This window comes from Pongo pygmaeus, chromosome 2 (assembly GCF_028885625.2).
Source record: "Pongo pygmaeus isolate AG05252 chromosome 2, NHGRI_mPonPyg2-v2.0_pri, whole genome shotgun sequence".
Classification (NCBI taxonomy): domain Eukaryota; kingdom Metazoa; phylum Chordata; class Mammalia; order Primates; family Hominidae; genus Pongo; species Pongo pygmaeus.
This window is the reverse complement of record NC_085930.1, coordinates 141,292,452-141,320,022: the sequence shown is the minus strand read 5'-3', so window position 1 is coordinate 141,320,022 and position 27,571 is coordinate 141,292,452. Positions and strand designations below refer to the sequence as shown.

At 36.9% G+C, this 27,571-nt stretch overlaps 2 protein-coding genes across 5 annotated transcripts in view; one reads left to right on the top strand and one right to left on the bottom strand.

The window, feature by feature from the left end:
* The window catches only part of ACAD11 (acyl-CoA dehydrogenase family member 11), a 108,921-nt gene that overhangs the window by 39,083 nt on the left and 42,267 nt on the right, over positions 1-27,571 (top strand). For 3 of the 4 annotated variants that reach the window (XM_054482350.2, XM_054482353.2, XM_054482352.2), the window contains 4 exons: positions 2,407-2,484; positions 3,179-3,317; positions 16,720-16,827; positions 18,585-18,683. In XM_054482350.2, coding sequence (XP_054338325.1) covers positions 2,407-2,484; positions 3,179-3,317; positions 16,720-16,827; positions 18,585-18,683 — 424 coding nt within the window. The remainder of the gene's footprint in view (positions 1-2,406; positions 2,485-3,178; positions 3,318-16,719; positions 16,828-18,584; positions 18,684-27,571) is intronic. The other variant, XM_054482351.2, reaches the window with a different exon arrangement.
* On the bottom strand, positions 19,377-26,999 carry ACKR4 (atypical chemokine receptor 4). The gene is made up of 2 exons (XM_054482357.2): positions 24,585-26,999; positions 19,377-21,520 (listed from the first exon to the last, which is right to left on the bottom strand). The coding sequence occupies exon 2, from the start codon at positions 21,509-21,511 to the stop codon at positions 20,459-20,461; it is 1,053 nt and encodes a 350-aa protein (XP_054338332.1). The 5' UTR covers positions 21,512-21,520; positions 24,585-26,999; the 3' UTR covers positions 19,377-20,458.

Below are 27,571 nucleotides of genomic sequence, written 5' to 3'. Positions count from 1 at the left end.
CTGTCACCCAGGCTGCAGTGGGGTGGGCCAATCTCGGCTCACTGCAACCTCTGCTTCCTGGGTTCAAGTGATTCTCCCACCTCAGCCTCCCAAGTAGCTGGGACTGTAGCCATGTGCCACCACACTCAGCTAATTTTTGTGTATTTTGGTAAAGACAGGGTTTCTTTATGTTGGCCAGGCTAGTGTCAAATTTCTGACCTCAAGTAATCTGCCCACCTTGGCCTCCCAAAATGCTGGGATTATAGTTTTAAATTTTAAGTTTACCTACCTATTTATCATTTTATTTATTTACTATTCCTTCTTGGAACTCAGATGTTTCTTCTAGGTCAAGTTCCTTTAGTGTAAATGTGCTAGTAAACCTTTCCCTTTCCTTAGTTTATCTTTTTTTGTTGTTGTTGTTTTCCTTTTTTCTTGCTGGGGAGAGGTGGCAATGACTTTACTTATTGTTAATACCTTTATTTTGCCCTAGTTTGTGAAAGATAGTTTTATTGCATATAGAATTTTACAATGACAGTTATTTTCTCTCAGCAATTGAAGCTATTGTCCCAGTGATTTCTGGCTTCATTTGTTGCTTTGAGAAGTCAGCTCTCAATCTTAACTGTTGTTTAATTATCAGTAATCTTTCTTTTTTCCCCTCTTCTTTCTCTTTTTCAGATTATGAGACTGATGCACTGCCCTACTGCGCTAAGGAGGCAACTTCCTCTTTCTCTTTTTAAGAGCTTTTCTTTCTCTTGAATGTTCTGTAGTTTTACTATGCTCTGGCTTTATTGGCTTTCCAAATTTGAGGATTGCTGTCTTATCAGTTCCGAAAACTTTTAAGAGTAATTTTTCCAAATATTGCCTCTCTCTTCATTCTTTATGTCTGGGATTCCAATTAGACTTATGTTAGAACTTCTCTTTGAATTCATATTCCTTTACCACTCATATTTGCCTTCTTTTGAGTTTCTGTGCATCATTCTGAGTAATTTCTTCAGGTCTTTCTTCCAATTTATGATTTGTTTTTTCAGCTGTTATCTAATCTATTTTTCAACATCCACAGAGTAACTGTTTTCAAATTTTGGAGTGTGTGGGAATTGCTTAAGCTAGTAAAGGACACAGAAGTGCAGGTTCATTGAAGTAGGACAAAGCTTAGGCCCCCATATTTTTACCAAGTTCCCCAGGAGATTCTGAGAGCCACCAAAATTTGGGAATCACTGCCATAGAGTTTTTAAGTTTCATCTCTATGGTTTTCCTTTCCTTAGGTTTTATTCAATTCTTTTTCAAATGTGCCTGGTCACTTTTGATAGTCCTTTGTTATACTTTTAATTTCTTCCTTTATTCTTGAAATCTATTAAACACGAATAGTTTATGTCCTGTGACTGATGATTACTCTATTTATAGTCTTTGGGAAGTGCAATTCTGTCTTGGTGAATGATTGTTTTTGCTAACTCTTACTAATGGTGGCTTGTTTCCTTGAGTGATAAATAGTTTTTTATTTTGAACTCATGTTCTGGAATTTCATCTGTGAAAGTTATTTAAGGCTTTGTTTAAAGCTTTTTCCTACAGATAGGATTTGTTTTCTCATCTGCCAGGTGTTAGCAGGCACTGTCACCAGAAACACTGTAAACTTAAATTTTGGCTTAAAGTTTTAGTGCCCCATAAGTCTGTGAATTCAGTCCCAAACTTGGGTGAAAACAGGCTTCAGTTAAAAATGTTTATTTTGTCTATTCCAACCAGAACTAAGACCTATATAAAGGCCTGTATTCCCACGGTCTACCTCTGAGGGGTGGGTTTTCTGTTTGTTTGTTTTTGCTTTTTAAATTTTCTTCTGCTTAGATTTTACCCATCAAGCAGCCTAGCTTTGGTGGAGGGAAGAGCTGATCTTTGATCCTCCCTCTTGCCATGTTTGGGGCATTTGACTATGTCTGACTCCTGCCTATGTGGCTCATTAAAACCTAGGGCGTAACTGGACTAACATAGATCAGCCTATATGCCCTGGACAAACTTGGCTGCAATGTGTGCTCACACTTGAAGAGTCAGGCTTTTTTGTTTCTGGCCTCCAAGGAATTTTCTCATTTTCCTTCCAGCACAGCTATGTATTAATAAATGTATTTTAAAACTATTTTTAATATTTTACCCAACATTACTAGTTGAGCGGTTTCTATGACTATCTAGTTTGTCGTATTGCTAGAAATGAAACACTCAAATCTTGGTATAAGATTTTAGTAGCCTACTATCTAATATTGTGGCAGCATGATTTTGTGATCAGCAAACCTTTAGAATGTTTTATGCTTCTGTTTCTGGTTTAATAATAGCTGAAAAAGCATCTTCACCTAAAAATGTTTATTTTAGATATTAGCAGTTTATGACATTGTTTACTTTGTATTAACTTTAGCTAGTGAAATTTTTTTCTTTTATTACTTTAAGGAGGTAACTGAGTTCTACGTTCAAAATGAAAATTCAGTGGACAAGTGGGGAAAACCTTTAGTGATTGATAAACTCAAGGTAAGAAAATCTTTAACGCTAGAAAATTCATATGCGAGTGTTTTTTGAGACCCTAGACCTTAGTTTTGTTGTTGCTATTGTTATATATGTAGAGGAAAATTATATCAATAATAACCTTTAAAAAAAGAAAGTTAATAAATAGAATCTATAACATACAAATTAGGCTAGGTAGTGTTCTATATATGGTAGTAATGAAGACAACCTCTTACAACTGTTCAAAGGAAAAAATATGATTAAAACTATTCATTATTAGCCATCACTGAATTGAGACTGAAGTCAAGGCAGGGCATTTGTCCCACATAGAATTAATCCACATTTCATGTTTTTCAAATCTTAACATCAATTCATGTAAGAAATTAAAATGCACAAAGTAGTATATTTGGCATATCATACTCAAATGTGGGAGATTTTGTAATAGTTCTGATTCCAGAAGAAGTTCTCAAGTAGCAAACTTAATTTTTCAGCCAAATCCAAGGAAGCTTGGAGGAAAAGACATTTTATTAATGGTTAAACTGTTGATTTATAATGAATTAATAAGAACTTGGTTTTGCTCACTGGAGAATACAGTAAAATGAATAACTCCATAAGCGTTTTTAAATTTCAAAGATCATAAATACCAATATTTAAAAAAGAAATAAACTACTGTGAGTCCTGGTAAATTATGGTCACTCTGGCATGTTCATCACCTTGACAGGAAATGGCCAAAGCCGAGGGTCTCTGGAACTTGTTTTTGCCGGCTGTCAGCGGTCTTAGCCAGGTGGACTATGCCTTGATTGCTGAAGAAACAGGAAAATGCTTTTTTGCTCCAGATGTCTTTAACTGCCAAGCACCAGGTTACTACATTAATTGAAAACATAATTTTTTCTAATATTTTGATCAGTGTTTAAAATTTCTATATATGATAAGAATGTGTTTTTATACAAAGTTATTGACTTATGAATTTGGCTATAATTTTACTTTTCAGTTACTTTGATTTAAATATAAGAAATGGATTTGAAATTTTCATTGGACTATTCTTTTGTTAAATATCATTACAATTAAGAGTATTGATGAAAAAAATTAGCCACCAAAGGGATTGGTCATATAAGGATCACGGATCATGGATCCATGGGAATTGGATATTTCTATTACTAGTTGGAATGGATAGAGAGTTTCAAATCTTTTGGTTAGCCCCACTATTCATTCACCAAATGAATAAACCATTCATTTACTGATTACCTACTATGTCCCAAGCAGTGTTCTATGTTCTCGCAATGATATATCAGTGAATAAAATACACAAAGATGCCTTCTTTCAAGGATCTAGTTGACATACCAGGAGACAAAAATAAATAATAATTACAATAAGTAAACTTCAAACTTATCTAATAAGTTTGAAGATGAAAAGTGCTTTGGAAAAAAAACAGCAGAATAGAGGAGCTCTGAAATTTGAAGTACAGGGAATATGGGTTACATTTTTAAATAGAATGGTCAGGATAGGCCTCACTGAGAAAATTATTTGGTAATAACTTATATAAGGTGATTGCTTGAGTTAGTCATGCTGTTATATGGGGAAAGAGTTTTTATAGTAGGTGGAACAGAAAAGGCAAGAGTGTGATTGATGCATTCCAGTAATAACCAGAGAGGCCAGTGTGGCCAGGAAAATAATAGTAGGAGAAGAGATCAGAGAGGCAAGGGCCTCATATTTTGAGCTTTATAGGGCAAATAAGAGGGGCTTATACCTTCATTGAAAGGATGAGCCAATGGGAATTTTGTGCAGATTAGTGATAAGTTTAACTTCAGTTTTGAAAGGATCGCCTTGACTGCTATGTTGAGAATTGACTAAAGGAGGGTAAGAGGGAAGCAGAGTCAGTGGCAATAATCCTGGTGAGAGATAATGGTGGTTTAGACTGGGGTGGTAGTAGTGTAGTGGATGATAAGTAGCAAGATTCTAAATATATTTTAAAGGCAGAGCCATGAGGATATCCTGATTGGCTATGGGGTATTAATGGAAGAGTCAAGGATGCCTCCAAGGATTTTGAGGTGAAAATCAAATTGAAAAGATGAAGGAAGGAGGCCAATTTTTTAAAAAGTAAAATGAAAGAAGTAAACCTGGAACGTAGTCTATAGGAGGTATCTTCAAACCTGGATTTGCAGAAGAACCACCTAAGGAACCTTTGAAAAATCTAGATTCCCAGCCTCCATCCCTAGAGATTCTGATTCAGTATATCTAGGGTAGACCCTGGGAATATTTTTGTTTTTTCAAATTACTCTGATTATCCTAATGCTACCAGTCAAGGACTAGCACTTAATTTGTAGTGGGATGATTATGGGACAATATCCAATGGCAGGCCCATCCCTGCACAAGATAGGCCTCAGTATTGCCTTTTGTGTTTATGCATGGCCCTGGTGCTAAAGCTCTACCAAAAACAAGTTAATGCAGGCTGCCAGAAAGAGGTATATAAGACAGTACTGGACTTCTGAGACAAAACGCAGTCTGGATTTTCCACACTGGACTTCGTCTTATTGCTTTGGCATCATTAAAATAGTTTGTAGATTTCTGATAATGGTTGAACTTGTCCATGAAATGATTTTCTCTTTTCCAAACACTGATTTATCAAATTACTGCTGTACTACATTGTAATCCAATAATAAGCTACTGTAAAATTGAAGTCTATTCACAGAGCTTCTAAAGATTTCCTTTCAACTGTGTAAGGCTATTACATCATTCTACAAAGGTAGCATGATTTTGTGGAAAGGGAACTGAATGGGTAGTCTTTTTGTTTAAAACATTTTTTATTGCTACTCATAGTAAGAAATATATTTTATATTTTACATTGTGACCCAATTTGTAGAATATATAGGTGTGTGTATATGTTCAGAATGAATGGATGGATGGATGGATGGATATTATTGAAACAAAAGTTTCACAAAACAAGAGTTTTTCTTACTACATGCAAGTGCATTTGGATATTTTCCACTGAGTCTAATCTAACACATTCTATTTTGTTCTATTTCATTTTTTAGAGAATGCTAGCTATATTCCATTAAGTTGATTTCATGATGCACTAATGGATCATAATATGAAAAATAATGCTACCAAAGACTTCTCTTGCAGATTCAGCTCTGCCACTATTTTATCATTTGACCCGTGAACTCACTTTTCACTAGATGGTCATGGATTTTTCTCTAGCATTAAAATTTCATGAGTCCATCAGCTGTACTGCCTAAATGAGATAACTAAATTGCTGGAATTTTAAAATTGGACAGAGATTTGCTGTGACTAAGAAATGATGAGCAACTCTCCTAAGCAAACAAGTTGTGTAAAACTATAAATAGAAAACTAGGTGTTTTCTCTTTGTGGTGGAGACACCATGAAGGCCTCAAGCATTGCATTTTGGATCATTTCCAAAGCAGATGAAGAAGGCAGTATAACTGATGTTGAGTAAATACTTCGAGAGGTTTCTTAAGTATAAAAGATGAATTTCTACTCAAGTCACCCAGATCATTTCCCAAATAGTTATAAAACATATGGGAAACATATGTAGTCTTCCAGTTGGCCCTTTTCCCCCCTTCAATAAGTCGTGCAATATTGTATATTGGAATGTTGAAAATAGCAACTTTAATTCTAAAGCTATTACTGGAAAATTTGGGGGCCTTTGGGCTGGTATTTGTTTTATATACTTTAAGTTCTGGGATACATGTACAGAACGTGAAGTTTTGTTACGTAGGTATACATGTGCCATGGTGGTTTGCTGTCATCTTAATGCTATCTCTCCCCTAACCCCTCACCTTGCGACAGGTGCTAATATGTGATGTTCCCCTCCCTGTGTGCATGTGTTTTCATTGTTCAACTCCCACTTATGAGTGAGAACATGCAGTGTTTGGTTTTCTGTTCCTGTATTAGTTTGCTGAGAATGATGGTTTCCAGCTTCATCCATGTCCCTGCAAAGGACAGGAACTCATCCCTTTTTTATGGCTGCATAGTATTCCATGGTGTGTATGTGCCACATTTTCTTTATCCAGTCTGTCATTGATGGGCATTTGGGTTGGTTCCAAGTCTTTGCTATTGTGAATAGTGCTGCAGTAAACATACATGTGCATGTGTCTTTATAGTAGAATGATTAATAATCCTTTGGGTATATATCCAGTAATGGGATTGGTGGGTCAAATGGTATTTCTGGTTCTAGATCCTTGAGGAATCACCACACTATCTTCCACAATGGTTGAACTAATTTACACTCCCACCAACAGTGTAAAAGCTTTCCTATTTCTCCACATCCTCTCCAGCATCTGTTGTTTCTTGACTTTTTGATGATCGCCATTCTAACTGGTGTGAGATGGTATCTCATTGTGGTTTTGATTTGTGTTTCTCTAATGACCAGTGATGATGAGCTTTTTTTCATGTTTGCTGGGGGCATAAATGTCTTCTTTCGAGAAGTGTCTGTTCATATCCTTTGCCCACTTTTTGATGGGGTTCTTTGTTTTTTCTTGTAAATTTGTCTAAGTTCTTTGTAAATTCTGGATATTAGCCCTTTGTCAGATGGATGAAGTGCAAAATTTTCTCCCATTCTGTAGGTTGCCTGTTCACTCTGGTGATAGTTTCTTTTGCTGTGCAGAAGCTCTTTAGTTTAATTAGATCTCATTTGTCTATTTTGGCTTTTGTTGCCATTGCTTTTGGTGTTTTAGTCATGAAGTCTTTGCCCATGCCTATGTCCTGAATGGTATTGCCTAGGTTTTCTTCTAGGGTTTTTGTCATTTTAGGTCTTACATTTAAGTCTTTAATCCATCTTGAGTTAATTTTTGTATAAGGTGTAAGGAAGACATCCAGTTTCAGCTTTCTGCATATTGCTAGCCAGTTTTCCCAACACCATTTATTAAATAGGAAATCCTTCTCGCATTGCTTCTTTGTGTCAGGTTTGTCAAAGATCAGATGGCTGTAGATGTGTGGCGTTATTTCTGAGGCCTCTGTTCTGTTCCATTGGTCTATATATCTATTTTGGTACCAGTACCATGCTGTTTTTGTTACTGTAGCCTCGTTGTATAGTTTGAAGTCAGGTAGCATGATGCCTCCAGCTTTGTTCTTTTTGCTTAGGATTGTCTTGACTATATGGGCTCTTTTTTGGTTCCGTATGAAATTTAAAGTACTTTTTTTCTAATTCTGTGAAGAAAGTCAATGGTAGCTTGATGGGGATGGCACTGAATCTATAAATTACTTTGGGCAGTATGGCCATTTTCATGATATTGATTCTTCCTATCCATGAGCATGGAATGTTTTTCCATTTGGTTGTGTCCTCTCTTATTTCCTTGAGCAGTGGTTTGTAGTTCTCCTTGAAGAGGTCCTTCACATCCCTCATAAGTTGGATTCTTAGGTATTTTATTCTCTTTGTAGCAATTGTGAATGGGAGTTCACTCAAGATTTGGCTGTCTATTATTGGTGTATAGGAATGCTTGTGATTTTTGCACATTGATTTTGTATCCTGAGACTTTGTTGAAGTTGCTTATCAGCTTAAGGAGATTTTGGGCTGAGATGATGGGGTTTTCTTTTTTCTGTCTTTCTTTTTTTTTTTTTTGAGATGGAGTCTCGCTCGTCTCGCTCAAGCTGGAGAGCAGTGGTGCAATCTTGGCTCCCTGCAACCTCCGCCTCCCAGGCTCAAGCAATTCTCCTGCCTCAGCCTCCTGAGTAGCTGGGATCACAGGTGCCTGCCACCATGCCCGACTAATTTTTGTACTTTAAGTAGAGACGTGGTTTCGCTATGCTGACCAGGCTGGTCTCAAGCTCCTGACCTCAGGTAATCCATCTGCCTTGGCCTCCCAAAGTGCTGGGATTACAGGCATGAGCCACTGCACCCAGCCAATGATGGGGTTTTCTAAATATACAATCATGTCATCTGTAAACAGTGACAATTTGACTTCTTCTCTTCCTATCTGAATACCCTTCATTTCTTTCTGTTGCCTGATTGCCCTGGCCAGAACTTCTGATACTATGTTGAATAGGAGTGGTGAGAGAGGGCATCCTTGTCTTATGCTGGTTTTCTTTTTTGTTTGTTTTGTTTTAGAATATAATTTTTATTTATTTATTTATTTTTATTATTATTATACTTTAAGTTTTAGGGTACATGTGCACAACATGCAGGTTTGTTACATATGTATACACATGCCATGTTGGTGTGCTGCACCCATTAACTCGTCATTTAGCATTAGGTATCTCTCCTAATGCTATCTCTCCCCCCTCCCCCCACCCCACAACAAGCCCCGGTGTGTGATGTTCCCCTTCCTGTGTCCATGTGTTGTCATTGTTCAATTCCCACCTATGAGTGAGAACATGTGGTGTTTGGTTTTTTGTCCTTGTGATAGTTTGCTGAGAATGATGGTTTCCAGCTTCATCCATGTCCCTACAAAGGACATGAACTCATCCTTTTTTATGGCTGCATAGTATTCCATGGTGTATATGTGCCACATTTTCTTAATCCAGTCTATCATTGTTGGACATTTGGGTTGGTTCCAAGTCTTTGCTATTGTGAATAGTGCCACAATAAACATACATGTGCATGTGCCTTTATAGCAGCATGATTTATAATCCTTTGGGTACATACCCAGTAATGGGATGGCTGGGTCAAATGGTATTTCTAGTTCTAGATCCCTGAGGAATCGCCACACTGACTTCCACAATGGTTGAACTAGTTTACAGTCCCACCAACAGTGTAAAAGTGTTCTTATTTCTCCACATCCTCTCCAGCACCTGTTGTTTCCTGACTTTTTAATGATCACCATTCTAACTGGTGTGAGATGGTATCTCATTGTGGTTTTGATTTGCATTTCTCTGATGGCCAGTGATGATGAGCATTTTTTCATGTGTCTTTTGGCTGCATAAATGTCTTCTTTTGAGAGGTGTCTGTTCATATCCTTTGCCCACTTTTTGATGGGGTTGTTTGTTTTTTTCTTGTAAATTTGTTGGAGTTCATTGTAGATTCTGGATATTAGCCCTTTGTCAGATGAGTAGATTGCAAAAATTTTCTCCCATTCTGTAGGTTGCCTGTTCACTCTGATGGTAGTTTCTTTTGCTGTGCAGAAGCTCTTTAGTTTAATTAGATCCCATTTGTCAATTTTGGCTTTTGTTGCCATTGCTTTTGGTGTTTTAGACATGAAGCCCTTGCCCATGCCTGTGTCCTGAATGGTATTGCCTAGGTTTTCTTCTAGGGTTTTTATGGTTTTAGGTCTAACATGTAAGTCTTTAATCCGTCTTGAATGAATTTTTGTATAAGGTGTAAGGAAGGGATCCAGTTTCAGCTTACTGCATATGGCTAGCCAGTTTTCCCAGCACCATTTGTTAAATAGGGAATCCTTTCCCCATTTCTTGTTTTTTCTCAGGTTTGTCAAAGATCAGATAGTTGTAGATATGTGGCGTTATTTCTGAGGGATCTGTTCTGTTCCATTAGTCTATATCTCTGTTTTGGTACCAGTACCATGCTGTTTTGGTTACTGTAGCCTTGTAGTATAGTTTGAAGTCAGGTAGTGTGATGCCTCCAGCTTTGTTCTTTTGGCTTAGGATTGACTTGGCGATGCAGGCTCTTTTTTGGTTCCATATGAACTTCAAAGTAGTTTTTTCCAATTCTGTGAAGAAAGTCATTGGTAGCTTCATGGGGATGGCATTGAATCTATAAATTACCTTAGGCAGTATGGCCGTTTTCATGATATTGATTCTTCCTACCCATGAGCATGGAATGTTCTTCCATTTGTTTGTATCCTCTTTTATTTCATTAAGCAGTGGTTTCTAGTTCTCCTTGAAGAGGTCCTTCACATCCCTTGTAAGTTGGATTCCTAGGTATTTTATTCTCTTTGAAGGAATTGTGAATGGGAGTTCACTCATGATTTGGCTCTCTGTTTGTCTGTTATTGGTGTGTAAGAATACTTGTGATTTTTGCACATTGATTTTGTATCCTGAGACTTTGCTGAAGTTGCTTATCACCTTAAGGAGATTTTGGGCTGAGACAATGGGGTTTTCTAGATATACAATCATGTCATCTGCAAACAGGGACAATTTCACTTCCTCTTTTCCTAATTGAATGCCCTTTATTTCCTTCTCCTGCCTGATTTCCCTGGCCAGAACATCCAACACTATGTTGAATAGGAGAGGTGAGAGAGGGCATCCCTATCTTGTGCCAGTTTTCAAGGGGAATGCTTCCAGTTTTTGTCCATTCAGTATGATATTGACTGTGGGTTTGTCATAGATAGCTCTTATTATGTTGAGATACGTTCCATCAATACCTAATTTATTGAGAGTTTTTAGCATGAGGCGTTGTTGAATTTTGTCTAAGGCCTTTTCTGCATCTCTTGAGATAATCATGTGGTTTTTGTCTTTGGTTCTGTTTATATGCTGGATTACATTTATTGATTTGCATATGTTGAACCAGCCTAACATCCCAGGGATGAAGCCCACTTGATCATGGTGGATAAGCTTTTTGATGTGCTGCTGGATTTGGTTTGCCAGTATTTTATTGAGGATTTTTGCATCAATGTTCACCAAGGATATTGGTCTAAAATTCTCTTTTTTTGTTGTGTCTCTGCCAGGCTTTGGTATCAGGATGATGCTGGCCTCATAAAATGAGTTAGGGAGGATTCCCTCTTTTTCTATTGATTGGAATAGTTTCAGAAGGAATGGTACCAGCTCCTCCTTGTACCTCTGGTAGAATTCAGCTGTGAATCCATCTGGTCCTGGACTGTTTTTGATTGGTAAGCTATTAATTATTGCCTCAATTTCAGAGCCTGTTGTTGGTCTATTCAGAGATTCAACTTCTTCCTGGTTTAGTCTTGGGAGGGTGTATGTGTCGAGGAATTTATCCATTTCTTCTAGATTTTCTAGTTTATTTGCATAGAGGTGTTCATAGTATTCTCTGATGGTAGTTTGTATTTCTGTAGGATCGGTGGTGATATCCCCTTTGTCATTTTTTATTGCGTCTATTGATTCTTCTCTGTTTTCTTCTTTATTAGTCTTGCTAGCGGTCTATCAATTTTGTTGATCTTTTCAAAAAACCAGCTCCTGGATTCATTGATTTTTTGAAGGGTTTTTTGTGTCTCTATTTCCTTCAGTTCTGCTCTGATCTTAGTTATTTCTTGCCTTCTGCTAGCTTTTGAATGTGTTTGCTCTTTTCTAGTTATTTTAATTGTGATGTTAGGGTGTCAATTTTAGATCTTTCCTGCTTTCTCTTGTGGGCATTTAGTGCTATAAATTTCCCTCTACACACTGCTTTGAGTGTGTCCCAGTTTCAAAGGGAGTGCTTCCAGCTGTGGCCCATTCAGTATGATATTGGCTGTGGGTTTGTCATAAATAGCTCTTATTTTGAGATACGTTCTATCAATACCGAGTTTATTGAGAGTTTTTTGCATGAAGGGGTGTTGAATTTTATCAGAGGCCTTTTCTGCATCTATTGAGATAATCATGTGGTTTTTGTCATTGGTTCTGTTTATGTGATGGATTACATTGATTGATTTGCATATGTTGAACCAGCCTTGCATCCCAGGGATGAAGCCAACTTGATTGTGGTGGATAAGCTTTTTGATGTGCTGCTGGTTTTGGTTTGCCAGTATTTTATTGAGCATTTTCACTTTGATGTTCATCAGGGATATTGGTCTGAAATTTTCTTTTTTTGTTGTGTCTCTGCCAGGTTTTGGTACCAGGATGATGCTGGCCTCATAAAACAAGTTAGGAAGGAGTCCCTCTTTTTCTATTGTTTGGAATAGTTTCAGAAGGAATGGTATCAGCTCCTCTTTGTACCTCTGGTAGAATTCGACTGTGAAACCATCTGGTCCTGGGCTTTTTTGGGTTGGTGGGCTATTAATTACTGCCTCAATTTCAGACCTTGTTATTGGTCTATTCAGGGATTTGACTTTTTTGGTTTAATCTTGGGAGGGTATATGTGTCCAGGAGTTTATCCATTTCTTCTAGATTTTCTAGTTTATTTGCATAGGGTGTTTATAGTATTCTCTGATGGTAGTTTGTATTTCTGTGGGATCAGTGTTGATATCCCCTTTATCATTTTTTGTTGTGTCTATTTGATTCTTCTCTTTTCTTTATTAGTCTGGCTAGTGGTGTATTTAGTTAATCTTTTCAAAAAACCAGCTCGTGGATTCATTTATTTTTTGAAGGGTTTTTCTTGTCTCTATCTCCTTCAGTTCTGCTCTGATCTTGGTTATTTCTTGTCTTCTGCTAGCTTTTGAATTTGTTTGGCTTGCTTTTCTAGTTCGTTTAATTGTGATGTTAACATGTCAATTTTACATCTTTCCCGCTTTCTCCTGTGGGCATTTAGTGCTAAAAATTTCCCTCTAAATACTGCTTTAGCTGTGTCCCAGAGATTCTGGTACATTGTGTCTTTGTTCTTATTGGTTTCAAATAACTTATTTATTTCTGCCTTAATTTCATTACTTACCCAGTAGTCATTCAGGAGCAGGTTGTTCAGTTATCATATAGATGTGCAGTTTTGAGTGAGTTTCTTAATCCTGAGTTCTAATTTGATTGCACTGTGGTCTGAGAGACTTTTTGTTATGATTTCAATTCTTTTGCATTTTCTGAGGAGTGTTTTACTTCCAATTATGTGGTCAATTTTAGAATAAGTGCAATGTGGTGCTGAGAAGGATGTATATTCTGTCAGTTTGGGGTGGAGAGTCTGTAGATGACTACTAGGTCCGCTTGGTCCAGAGCTGAGTTCAATCCTGAATATCCTTGTTAATTTTCTGTCTCGTCGACCTGTCTAATATTGAAAGTGGGGTGTTAAAGTCTCCCACTATTATTGTGTGGGAGTCTAAGTCTCTTTGTAGTCTCTAAGAACTTGCTTTATGAATCTGGGTGCTCCTGTTTTGGGTGCATATATATTTAGGATAGTTAGCTCTTCTTGTTGCATTGATCCCTTTACCATTATGTAATGTCCTTCTTTGTCTTTTTTTTATCTTTGTTGGTTTAAAGTCTGTTTTATTAGAAACTAGGATTGCAACCCCTGCTTTTTTGTTTTTGTTTTGCTTTCCATTTTCTTGGTAAATCTTCCTCCATCCCTTTATTTTGAGCCTATGTGTGTCTGTGCACGTGAGATGGTCTCCTGAATACAGCACACCAATGGGTCTTGACTCTATCCAATTTGCCAGTGTGTGTCTTTTAATTGGGGCATTTAACCCATTTACATTTAAGGTTAATATTGTTATATGTGAATTTGATCCTGTCATTATGATGCTAGCTGGTTATTTTGCCTGTGAGTTGATGCAGTTTCTTTATAGTGTCGATGGTCTTTACAATTTGGTATGTTTTTGCAGTGGCTAGTACCAGTTTTTGCTTTGCATGTGTAGTGCTTCCTTCAGGAGCTGTTGTAAGACAGGCCTGGTGGTGACAAAATCTCTCCCAGCATTTGCTTGTCTGTAAAGGATTTTATTTTTCCTTCGCTTATGAAGCTTAGTTTAGCTGGATATGAAATTCTGGCTTGAAAATTTCTTTTCTTTAAGAAAGTTGAATATTGGCCCCCACTCTCTTCTGGCTTGTAGGGTTTCTGTGGAGAGATCTATTGTTAGTCTGATGGGCTTCCTATTGTGGGTAACCTGACCTTTCTCTCTGGCTGCCCCTCACATTTTTTCTTTCATTTCAACCTTGGTGAATCTGATGATTATGTGTCTTGGGGCTGCTCTTCTTGAGGAGTATCTTTGTGGTGTTCTCTGTATTTCCTGAATTTGAATGTTGGCCTCTCTTGCTAGGTAGGGGAAGTTCTCCTGGATAATATCCTGCAGAGTGTTTTCCAACTTGGTTCCATTCTCCCCTTCACTTTCAGGTACACCAGTCAAACCTAGGTTTGGTCTTTTCATGTCATCCCATATTTTTTGGAGGCTTTGTTCATTCCTTTTCATTCTTTTTTCTCTAGTCTTGTCTTCATGCTTTATTTCATTAAGTTGATCTTCAGTCTCTGATATCCTTTCTTTCGCTTGATTGATTCAGCTATTGATACTTGTGTATACTTCACGAAGTTCTTGTGCTGTGTTTTTCAGCTCTATCAGGTCATTTATGGTCTTCTCTAAACTGGTTATTCTAGTTAGCAATTCCTCTAACTTTTGTCAACGTTCTTAGGTTCCTTGCATTGGGCTAGAACATGCTCCTTTAGCTCAGAGGAGTTTGTTATTACCCACCTTCTGAAGCCTACTTCTGTCAATTCGTCAAACTCATTCTCCATCCAGTTTTGTTCCCTTACGGGCGAGGGGTTGTGATCCTTTGGAGAAGAAGAGGCATTCTGGTTTTGGAATTTTCAGCCTTTTTGCATTGGTTTTTCCTCATCTTCGTGGATTTTTCTACCTTTGGTCTTTGATGTTGGTGACCTTCAGATGGAGTTTTTGTGTAGGCATCCTTTTTGTTGTTCATGCTATTCCTTTCCGTTTGTTAGTTTTCCTTCTGAGTCAGGCCCCTCTGCTGCAGGTCTGCTGGAGTTTGCTGGAGGTCCACTCCCAACCCTGTTTGCCTGGATATCACAAGTGGAGGCTGCAGAACAGCAAAGATTGCCGCCTGTTCCTTCCTCTGGAAGCTTTGTCCCTGAGGAGCACCCACCACACACCAGCCAGAGCTCTCCTGTTTGAGGTGTATGTCGACCCCTGTTGGGAGGTGTCTCCCCGTCAGGAGGCACGGGGGTCAGGGACCCACTTGAGGAGGCAGTCTGTCCCTTAGCAGAGCTCAAGCACTGTGCTGAGAGATCCGCTGCTGTCTTCAGTGCCAGCAGGCAGGAATGTTGAAGTCTGCTGAAGCTGCGCCCACAGCCACCCCTTCCTGCAGGTCCTCTGTCCCAGGGAGATGGTAGTTTCATCTGTAAGCCCCTGACTGGGGCTACTGCCTTTCTTTTAGAGATGCCCTGCCCAGAGAGGAGGAATCTAGAGAGCTGGTCTGATATTTTTTAATGGGAAATAATTTTTATTGTTGGTGTAGTTTATCCAAGTTTTTTTTTCCAACCTGTAAATGATAACTTTGTGAGCTTTTCAGAAGAAACTGATAATTTTTGGAAATTTTGAATTCAATATTTACCTTATTTGTACTATAACAAGTAACAGTTAATTTAAAACAGGCAAAACAAACAATGAGCTTCATGAATTATAACTCAGGACTTATTTTCTCCCTCAGTCAAAAAGAATGTTAAGCTGTGTTAATCTGCAAGGAATTTTGTTAATGTTGATGTAATGTTGGCTCTGTTAGGAGTGCCTGAATAGAGTGCAGACATCTTGAGAGATTTAACTTACACAATTCGATTTTCATAAGCATTTCAGTAACTATCCTTAAAGTCATTGTAAATGTTGATATGAAAATTGTTTTCTCAAAATCTTATGAATAATCAACACTCAAGGGAAAGCTTTTAGACAGTATTTTAAGAAATCTGACAGGAATGGAAAATCAGAGGAAGCCATCTAGAAAATTTTACTCCATGGCAGTCATGAAGAATTCTTTGTTAGCCAAGGGCAATACTACAGTGCATCATATACTATAAACAATACCCTCCAAGGATCAGAGAGGGTCTTTGAAGTTATCTGCTGCCATTTTCTTTCCAGGGCAGGGATTCTGTCTTTAGCATCCTTGAGAATTATCAAGTATTTTCTAGGTAGTATGGGGTACATAAAAGTAAGAGCAATGTTAGAGGTAAATAGAAATAATTGTTATGTGAGTTCAGAGAAGGAGGTATTACTGACTGGGTAATCAGAGATTCTTTGCAGAGGAGGTGGCTCATAAGCAGGAATTTACTTGTGAAGGACGGGGAGAATTTCACTTGAGAAAAAGCCTGGCCCAGGCAAATATGTGGAAATTAGAAAGCATAGGGTGTGTTTGAGGAACAGCAGGTAAAATTAAGGGCTGGAGTCTCAGTAGGACATGCAATGTTAATTGTTCTCCGGGAGCATTGCAATCACTTCCAGCAGGGCATATTTGCAATACAGCAGGCAAGGTTTAGACCAGTAAATTGTTTCCTTCAGTTCTAATTGAGTTAGACGTCATTAGTGCCATTCTTCATTGGGATGAACTGAAGAAGAGTCTGTGATTCAGAACAAGTTGAATAAATATGCACCAAATGCCTTGTACTTGTAAATATTTATGGCATGCTGTCAGTATAAATTATATTTACTATATGTTTCAAAATATTTTTGTTAGCAAACATTTGCTTTAAAAAGATGCATTTCTGTACTCTTTACATAAAGTTGTGGATTTCATATTGATAAATTTTCAAATGCAAAACAAATACTCCTTCTTTATGTATAGACACAGGGAACATGGAGGTTCTGCACCTGTATGGAAGTGAGGAGCAGAAGAAACAGTGGCTTGAGCCTCTTCTGCAAGGGAACATTACCTCTTGCTTCTGTATGACAGGTAAATGCCAATCACCATTCTCTCCTTGTGTAGTCAGTCATCCCGGAGTTGTTATGGATGAGCTGAAGGAAATACAGGATGTGGTTCTGTGTTTCAGTCAAATTTGCCATTGGCCAAAAATGTGAGTATGTTTATTTTGAGCCTGTTATTAAATTTTGGCATTTTCAAATGTTCAGAAAAATATGATCCTCTCCTTTGTTAGAATATCAGATGATGTTCTCTAGTAGCCTGCTATAGCATTAGCAGCAGAGTAAACTTAGTTTCACAATTTTTTGATGTCATTACTAAAATTGCTATATATGAATATTTAAGATCTTTTATGTATGAAATATCTTTGTGATAATTTTATATTGATACTTATAAAATATTCAACTCTTCCATAAACCCAGAAAAATAGAAATTTCACCAGTACTGGACATATGGCTCCAATTATAATCATGTGGGAAAATAAAGGAACATGTTAATAAAGACAGATTTAATATCATTTGTACATAGGAAGAATTAAGAACTCTTCAATAGAAAAAAATCATTGTTTTGTGATTTAGTTTAGAATTAAACCAAATTTTGCTTGTCCATAATTTTTATGGCTTTCAATAATGGCCAGATTTTATTGTTTTGTATAACATAGTATACATTTATACAGTACTCCTCTTTTATCTGAAGGGGATACGTTCTAAGACCCCCAGTGGGTGTCTGAAAACTGGGATAGTCCTGAACCCTATTTAGACTATGTTTTTTCTTATACATATGTACCTATGATACAGTTTAATCTATAAATTAGGCATAGTAAGACAATAATAACTAATAATAAAATAGAACAATTATAACAATACTCAGAATGGTACACTATTTAAAAATTACGAATTGTTTACTTCTGGAATTTTTCACTTAATATTTTTGGAATGCAGTTGGCCTCTCATAACTGAAACCTCAGATAGCAAAACTACAGATGACAGGGGACTACTATAATAGCAGAACTGATCTCTGTTTAAATCAGTAAAAGGCATTTATTGAATACCTACAGTAGGATGTATTGTCTACAAAGCACTAGGTGGGGTTTACAAAATAAGTAGAATACACAGCCCTCTTTCTAAAAAAGAAAAAAAAATGAGTCTTAAGTTTTAGAAACAGAACACATGGGATATCTGAAGAACTCATTTAAAGGGGTGTCATATTAGCAAGTGCAGATTGCTATGATTGAAAGCTAGACAGTTCTGGTGCCATGCAGTAAAGCAATTGTCTAAGGGTGTCCCATGGAGAACTTTCTGAAGACCTTAAGTGTTGAACAGGCTTTAAAGAATGCAAAGTATATAAATCAGTGAAAGCATTCCTGATGGAATTTGCAAGGCATATTAGAAATTGCTTAAGACAGTAAACTATATGGGGGGGAGTCTGTCTTGCCAATCAATATTTAGTACATATCTCCATTGTGAGAAGTAGAAAACAATACTTTTGTCTACATCTGCTGATTGGAGAAAGGACTGGGTTGTATCCCAAGTTATATGTCAGTGAGGAAGCCAAAAATACAATTCAAAATACTGATCCCCAATGTTCAGTATACTTCATTCATTCACTCATTCTTTCAGTGCACATTTATTGAATACTGTGTGTAGGTTATGGGAAAAGCAGGGTGGAATGGGGAGTGAAAGGACATTGAAAAAGATAAAGATGCCTTTGTTTTTAAAGTTTTCATATCCTTATCTAAATCTACTGATGATATCTGCCTGCCTGTAAATTCAGCTTTTGTTTATTTATAGAACCTGATGTAGCTTCAAGTGATGCCACAAATATTGAATGCAGCATCCAACGAGATGAAGATAGCTATGTAATTAATGGCAAGAAATGGTGGAGCAGTGGTGAGTGTTCAGCCTAATTTTTTCACCTAACACACTGATCCTTTGTGCCAGATGCTATTCTAGAATATTGCTATGATACATAGTGATTAGTTTCATGATCATAATTCTTTAAATTCTGCATGTGTAGTCCAGTTGCGGTGGCTCACACCTGTAATCCCAGCACTTTGGGAGGCTGAGGCAGGTGGATCACCTGAGGCCAGGAGTTCAAGACCAACCTGGCCAACATGGTGAAGCCCTGTCTCTACTAAAAATACAAAAATTAGCCAGGTGTGGTGGCAGGCACCTGTAATCCCAGCTACTCAGGAGGCTGAGGCAGGAGACTTGCTTGACCCCGGGTGGCAGAAGTTGATGTGCACTGAGATGGCACCACTGCACTTCACCCTGGGCAACAAGAGTGAAACTCTGTCTCAAAAAAATGAAAAAATAATTAATTCTGCGTGTGAAAGCATTTTCAAACTTAGAAATAGTGGTTGAAAGAAAAAGTAATTTTAAAATAACATATGTTGGTTAGGTGATGTTTAAGAGCAGAAAACATGTCATTTTTTGTAGTTTTAGAGATAAAATTCATTAGTGCATACTATTTTTGACCAATGTAATTGCTAGCAAAATTTAATTTTAGTAGGAGCATATTACATGGATTATAATAATTTACAGCAAATATTTTTTAAAAAGATAAGCTGTACATGTTAATAATTTTTGTGGTACATATTTTTATTACTCAAAAATGAAGTGTTTACATGAAAATAGGACATTTTATGCATGGGATAATATATTTTTTAGTCAATCGGCAGTGGTAGACTCATATAAATGCATGAGTTCTTTAGGAAGTCAAGAAATTGGAACCCAAATGAAAATGATAGTCTGAGGATTACACCTAGACTATATATGATAAACCTAACATTTGTCATGATAGCCAGTTATTAGTAAGAAAGTTGACATCATAGAAGCAAATTATGTCTTTAGGAACTTACCAGGAATGTTTTGAAAAGAATCAGAAAAGCTTATTATAGTTTGTTTTTTTTTATCGCTTTTTTGGAGGAGGTGGATTTTATAAAATTACTTACAAATTAAAAAAAGAAAAAACAGGAAAAAAGATAGTTGGAGTTCTGCTGCATACTTATTCAAGTACTAAAATTATACAAGGAAATCATTCTTGTATTAAAACTTAGATAATTAAAAATAATTATAAATGCCTTTTAACATGAACCTCTTTAATAATCTGTTTTAGATGGCCTAACTTTATAGCATAGTGGGTTTGTTTTTCTTAACTTCTTTTATTTTGAAATTATTATAAATTCACAGGAAGTTACAAAGATGGTACAGAGTGGTCCTGGGTACCCTTCACCCAGTTTCCCCCAATGGTTCCATCTTACATAATTATACTATAATGTCAAAACCAGGAAATTGAAATTGGTACAATGTGTGTATACAGTTCTGTGTCATTTTATCACTTGTGTAGATTTGTATAACCACCACTGCAACCAAGATAACAAAATTATCACCACAAAGCTCTTCTTCTTTACAGCAGAGTGTTATTCACTTATGCCTGTTACAATTATTTTCCTATATTGTTCATTTTAATTTTCATGTTTTGTACATTTATTATCCTGTTTCCTCTTCTTGGCTTTTATTTCTCCCCCTTCCCCCAACCCATTCTTTATTATAAGTTGCGACCATGACGTCTGAGATTTGAGTTTCAGAATAATGCAGATGTTTTATTTGAGGGGAAAGCATCATTCATATGTATCCAAGCAAAAGGCAGAGCAGTTTTACCTTTAAATGCTAAAAGTACTGGTTGGCTCTGTAGGACCCTCAGAATCAAAAGGAAACTCCTCCACACTTTGTCTCTGTCTTCTCCAGGACCCATATTTCTTGGCCACTTTCATAATGTAGTTTTTGAAAGATGCTCCCATAAAAACATAAAGGATTGGGTTGAGGCAGCTGTGAAAGAGTGCAATGCTTTCTGTGATTTGGATGGCAATGTCCATGCGTTTGCTCATGTTGCAGTTGGTGATCAGGGAGTAGATGATGTCTATGGCTCGGCAGAACTTGACAATGTTATAAGGCAGCTGAGTGACAATGAAAACTATAACGACTGTGAGCAGAACTTTTAGGGGTCGAGATATTTTAATGTTTGGCATCTTCATGAGTGTCCTTGCCGTGATAAAGTAGCACACCCCCATAATAAGAAAGGGTACTACAAATCCGATGCAGATCTCTAGCATTTGAATCGATGCTTTCATTGATGTTCCTAGGTAGCGGGGAAAAATGGGAATGCACCTAGCATTGTCATTTACTGTATAAAAAACCAGCTGGGGTATGCTCAGCAAGATGGCAGCCATCCAGACACAGAAACAGATGATCCAGCATGGTTTTCCCACTCCTGATTGGCTGGGGACTTTAGTTACTGCCACATATCTGTCTATGCTGATACAAGCCAAAAACTGCATTCCAGAGACAAAGTTTAGTGTGTACAAGGCTGAAGTTATTTTGCACATTATTTTCCCTAAAACCCACCCATGAACTGCATTAACAGCCCAAAAAGGCAGAGTGAATAGAAGAAGTAAATCTGCTACAGCCAAATTCAGGATGTACACATCTGTTTTGGTTCTCTGTTTCTTGTAATAGGCATAAATTGCCACTACCATGGAATTGCCTGCAAGTCCAATGACGAAAGCTATTGTGAGGAATACAGGGAGGAAAACTTTTGCAAATTCTCTGACATCTTCTTTGATACAGATCAATTCATATTGACTGTAGTCATAAGTGCTATTCATTTCATTTTCCTCATAATAATAATCTGTTGACTGGTTCTGTTCCAAAGCCATGGCTCCAATCTAGATGGCAAAGAGAATACAGGATAGATATTTGTCTAAATATGCTTAAAAGGAAACAGTTTTTATCAAGCTGTTTTGTTCTTTCCCTAGAGTATAGCCTGTTGCTGTAACATATGTGAGCCTGAATCTAGCACTCTTTGAAACGCTTTAATGGGAGCCACATTGGAATATGACCCCAAGATTAGTTACTCAAACTTTGCTTGTACAATTCTGTGTGAAAGAGCTGGGATTTGAACAGGACAATAAACATAATGCCCTGGAGAATTTTCTTAATCATTAAATCCTAAATAAAAGTGAACACTTTTATGTAAAAATGATTTTTAAAATATGAAAATTTAATTAGATTTTAACTAAAAAGAATAGTGTTATAATCTTTACATACATAATTTTGTGAATCGTAAAAGTATATCTACAACAAATTGAATAAAAATGAAAATAGTAAATTACTTGGTTTATTTAAATTAAATTTATTTTTTATTTTGATGTTATTTATAAATTTAATTTAAATAAGTTAAATAAATTCTGTCAGCATTTGCACTAAATTTCACTAGTTGCCTTTTATAAAACAAGATCTCCTTTAGCCAACTTCCCTCCAAAACTGGTCACTACTTGCTTATTGTGTACTGTTTTTTAGTAGCACCACTATCCTCTAATCATCTAAGCTGTAAGCCTGCTTCATTCTTGTCTTCTCTCTTACTTTCATCCCTGATTCCCAATCAGTTCCCAAGTTCTGATTCTGCCTTCCAAATAGGTCTTGAATCTGTCTTCTCCTCTTAATCTGCACTCTTCCACACATTTGCACAATTCAGCTATTATGTTTCTCACCTAGCCTACTGCAATATCTTTTTTAATATTTAATATTTAATTTTTTTTTGAGATGGAGTCTCATTCTGTTGCCCAGGCTGGAATGCAGTGGCGCAATCTCGGCTCACTGCAACCTCCGCCTCCTGGGTTCATGCGATTCTCCTGCCTCAGCCTCCCAAGTAGCTGGGATTACAGGCACACACCACCATGCCTGGCTAATTTTTTCTATTTTTAGTAGAGATGGGGTTTCACTATGTTGGCCAGACTGGTCTCGCACTCCTGACCTCATGATCCACCTGCCTCGGCCTCCCAAAGTGCTGGGATTACAGGCGTGAGCCACCGAGCACAGCCTATTTTTAAATTTTAATCCATGTATTTATTTATTTATTGACCAGGTTATGAGACTGTTTAACTTTTGTATTTTTGATAGAGACGGGGTTTTACCAGGTTGCCAAGGCTGGTCTCAAACTCCTGGGCTCAAGCAATCTACCTGCCTTGGCCTCGCAGAGTTGGGGTAACAGGCATGAGCCACTGCACCTGGCCAAGCAGTATCTTTCGAACTGATATCCTGTTGTTACTCCTCCTCAATACCTCCTTGTCAAAAACGTTTTTCTTATTTCCACCGGAGTATTTGATCTCTAAATTGCCAATCTGCCTCTCCTCTGTTTTGTTCCTCATCTGGAAGACACATCTCTTCACCTGAAAGCCAGAATCCAAGCTCCTTAGCAAAACACCCAAGGCTCTCTTCATAATGCGGTGCCATCCATGGCTCCTGCCACCTCTCCCTACTCTGTGTCCACACTAGAGACAGTGATAGGACTAATTTCTCAGCAGTGGGCTGGCAACCACCGTGCAGCAGCATCTGTCTACATCATTGCTCATTCTGTTCCTTTATCTACCATACAATTTCTTGCCCTTCCCTGGAAGGGCCAATTCCTACTCAATAAACGCAGATGCCACCTCCCCAGAAGACTTTCCTGATGTATTAGCAATCTCTACATACCCCTCAGAGAACTGATCCATTCTGTGGAAAGGATGCGTTTCCCATACTACCTTGTTCCTCTAGGTTTTAAGTTCCTCAAAGCATGACCTATTTGATTTGTGTTTGTAAATAAAATCTTGTTAATGTGCCTGGCACAAAGTAGCTTCTCAGTAAATATTTGTCGAATTAAAGGTTTTGCCAACAGGTATAAAGCTGTTACTCTAGAATGGATAGATAGTATCCCAGCAATCTTCTATGTCAACATTGTTATTGCACTATGTTGGCTACTAGCACCCCGTAGTATTAAGATAAGCTTGCACAGAATTCATAAGTTTTGGAATGTATAAAATAATGACTTTCAGTGTTTTTATTATAGTGCTGAATTTTGTTTTCTTTTTTCTTTAGCCTTTCTATTTTCCTTGGGTTGTTTTTGTCCTCTGAAGTATCTCAAATATTCTTATAGAATCAGTAATGAAAATATTATTTTTAAAACAGTGTGCCAAATTATAGTACATTTTCAAAAGAAATGTTCTTGTTTGCTAACTTTTTTTGAATGAATATAGCAAAGAAAAGAAGGCTCTGAAGAAAGATACCACATAGAAGAATTGTTTTCATTATGTAAAAACCGGGTGCCAACTTTTTAAAATTACTCTTTTTATCATTAAAGTTACTTAAAAAGTTCCAGTCTGGAAGACTACTATGGTCTTCATGTTCTTATGCATTAATTATTAACACAATATGAACCTTGTTCTTCCTTTCTCTTTCATCAGAAAATCTTGAACCTGATGATAAGGAATAATATGGCCAAATATTATAATATATTAAGGAAGGGAATTTTTAAGTAAGAATTAATCTTACTAAAAATGTGAATAAAAAAGAGTAGAAATGGAATTATTTGCAGAAATGATCCTTCTAGCAGATATATAGACATGCTTTTAAGTGTCTTTATAATTACTATGAGAACAAAAAAAAAATCAGTACTTGTAAAAGAAAGTGAAAAAAAGTGCTATAATAAAACCTATTTTCTCTTTAACAAAATTTTACCGACAACTAATGGTATTTAAAATCATATTTTCTTCTTGCTATATTAAGATTTTCATTTAAGGTTAAAGTGTACAGCTATTTTCAAGTAACCCTTTTTTTTTTTTTTTTTTTTTAAAGAAGTAAGCATTTAAACTTTTATGCATCAGGATTCCCTCTATATAAGTAAATATACAAGATCTTTGGGCTTAAAAAAAAATATTCAAGTCAGAATAAGAAAAGAAAGAAAGTACCAACCTGTTGCAATCGGCAGAGAGGAGCAGTCTTGAGTACAGAGTATAAAATCAAATGACCTAACTCCAGCTACTTTTGTTTTCACTTTACACCCCGCCTTTATCTTGTATCCAAGAAGGCTTTCCTGAAATTTAACCTTGTGAGCACTTGATCTTTTATTTCCTGTAAAACCATCTGTGAAGTTAAATTCAACTTCTTAAGTGGTTTAGGTTACAAATTTGAGAAAATGCATCTTTTTTCAAAAACTATAGACCTTTCAAAGTTTCCACTTAGTCAAAGGGGACAAGAAAGTGCCTGCAGCTGAGCTACTGACTGCTGAACCAGAAGGAGAATCCACCTGAGGGCATCTAGGCAGCACTTGTAGGTAGCATCTAGAGAAATACTCTCTAAAGTTATTTTGCCTAAGAAAGAAAGCAAATATGATTTTAACCAAGAAAAATATCTTTTTGAAGACTAAATTATCAAAGATTAAATTATAAGTAATCATTAGGTATTTGCAATAGAATTTAACATTTTTATGCCACATCGTTTAATATTTATTTAAACTACTAGACTCTTCCTGGCTTCACTGTACTTTCTCTATCCTTGTCCCAGAGTATTTTCCCATGGCTTTAAACTCTCTTGCTTTCTTGTTACCTTTTTTCCCAAAGCTAGAATACGAACCTTCAAAATCCTTCAGTCTGGGAGGCTGTTTATTTTTTCCACATTTCCACACAAATAAGTTAGAGAAAGAAGAGAAATTTATGCCGATTTGGCCCTCATGGTCTATTTGAACTTGGCTTTCCTCAAATTTGCATGGCAGTTATCTATTTTTTCATGCAAGGCCAGGCTCAGTCTCCACCTGCAGAAATTATTTCAGACCCATGCCATTTTTTCTTTTTTTCTCTTTTTTAAAAAAAAAAAAACTTTTAAGTTGAGGGGTACACATGCAGGTTTGTTACACAGGTAAACATGTATCATGGGGGTTTGTTGTGCAGATTATTTTGTCACCCAGGTATTAAGCCTAGTACCCATTAGTTATTTTTCCTGATCCTCTTTCTCTACCACCCTCTACCCTTTGATAGGCCCCAGTGTGTTCCCCTCCATGTGTCCGTGTGTTCTCATCTTAGCTCCCACTTATGATAACATGCAGTATTTGGCTTTCTGTCCCTGTGTTAGTTTGCTGAGGATAATGGCCTCCAGCTCCATCCATGTGCCTGCAAAGAACATGATCTCATTCTTTTTTATGGCTACATAGTATTCCATGCTGTATATGTACCACATTTTCTTTGTCCAGTCTATGATTGATGGGCATTTAGGTTGATTCCATGTCTTTGCTATTGTGCATAGTGCTGCAATTAACATATGCATGCATGTGTCTTTATAATAGAATAATTTATATTCCTTTGGGTATATACCCAGTAATGGAATTGTTGGCTCGAATGATATTTCTGTCTTTAGGTCTTTGAGGAATTGCCACACTGTTTTCTACAATGATTGAACTAATTTACACTCCCACCAACAGTTTGTAAGTGCTCCTTTTTCTTCACAACCTCACCAGCATCTGTAATTCTTTGAGTTTTTAATAATAGCCATTTTGACTGGTGTGAGATGGTATCTCATTGTGATTTTGATTTGCATTTCTCTAATGATCAGTGATGTTTAGCTTTTTTTCATATGATTGTTGGCAGTATGTATGTCTTCTTTTGAGAACTGTCTGTTCACATCCTTTGCCCACTTTTTAATAGGGTTGTTTTTAATTGTAAATTTAAATTTCTTATAGATGCTGGATATTAGACCTTTGTCAGATGCATAGTTTGCAAAGATTTTCTCCCATTCTGTAGGTTGTCTGTTTCTTGATAGTTTCTTTTGCTGTGCAGAAGCTCTTCAGTTTAATTAGGTCCCATTTGTCAATTTTTGCTTCTATTGCAATTGCTTCATCATGAATTCTCATAGTAGCCTACAAGATCCCACAAGGTCTGCCTCCATCCCTCATTGTCTTTCTGACCTCATTTTACACTACTCACCCCTTTGCCTACTTGTTCTGCCACACCCAGCTTCTTGCTGTTTGAGAGCATACCAGTCACAATCCTATCAGGGCTTTTGTGCTGGCTCTTCTGTCTGCCTGGAATGTGCTCTGTCTTAGTAATTGCAAAGCTCACTTCCTCTTCTCTTTCAAGTCTTTGCCCAATCACCACCAGCTCACTGAGGCAATTCTTCACTACTCTACTTAAAATAACCCTCACCCATCTGGACTCCCAGTCCACCAGACCCATAGCACTTATCACATTCTAATGCACCATATCATTTATGCTGTGATTGCTGTAAATTGTCTTTCACCCTGTATTAGAACATAAGCTTCATCAGAACAGGGACTTTTGTTTGCTTTGTTCATTGATATATCCCAAGTACCAAGAATAATGCCTGGCACATAATGACTACTCAAAAATATTTTGAATTAATAAAAACATTCTACTGTCCACTTTGATTATTATCTAACTGGTCTGCAACTGCAGCCTCCATAATTATCAGGTAATAATCTCTTTGATCTTTCTATATGGTACACAATACTGACTAGTAGGCATTTGCAAGTACTATTACTCCTGTCTAGAGCACTCTTCCCACCCTATTTTAGTTCCCTAACTCCTATTTACAATTCAGATTTAGGTCTGACCTTAACATTAATCCAGGAAGCCTTCCATAACTCTTTCAGATTAGATCAGATATACCTACTCTTCTATAGTCTTTTCACTGTGTTGTTGGTACTTATTTAAATTTTCTATCTTCCATAGCTATCTTATACCCTGCTGTATCCTCAGCATTTGGCTTGGTACCTTACTCATGGTACCAGCTTAATGAATAATAATTAAATTCATGAATCAGTCAACTGATATTTAAGTAACTTATCCTCCACAGACATAAAGTTTAGCAATGGAGCTGGAATTCTAAATTCAGATCTTTAGTCTATTTTATCATCTTATCTCTTATATCTCTTTGTTATTTTATGATGC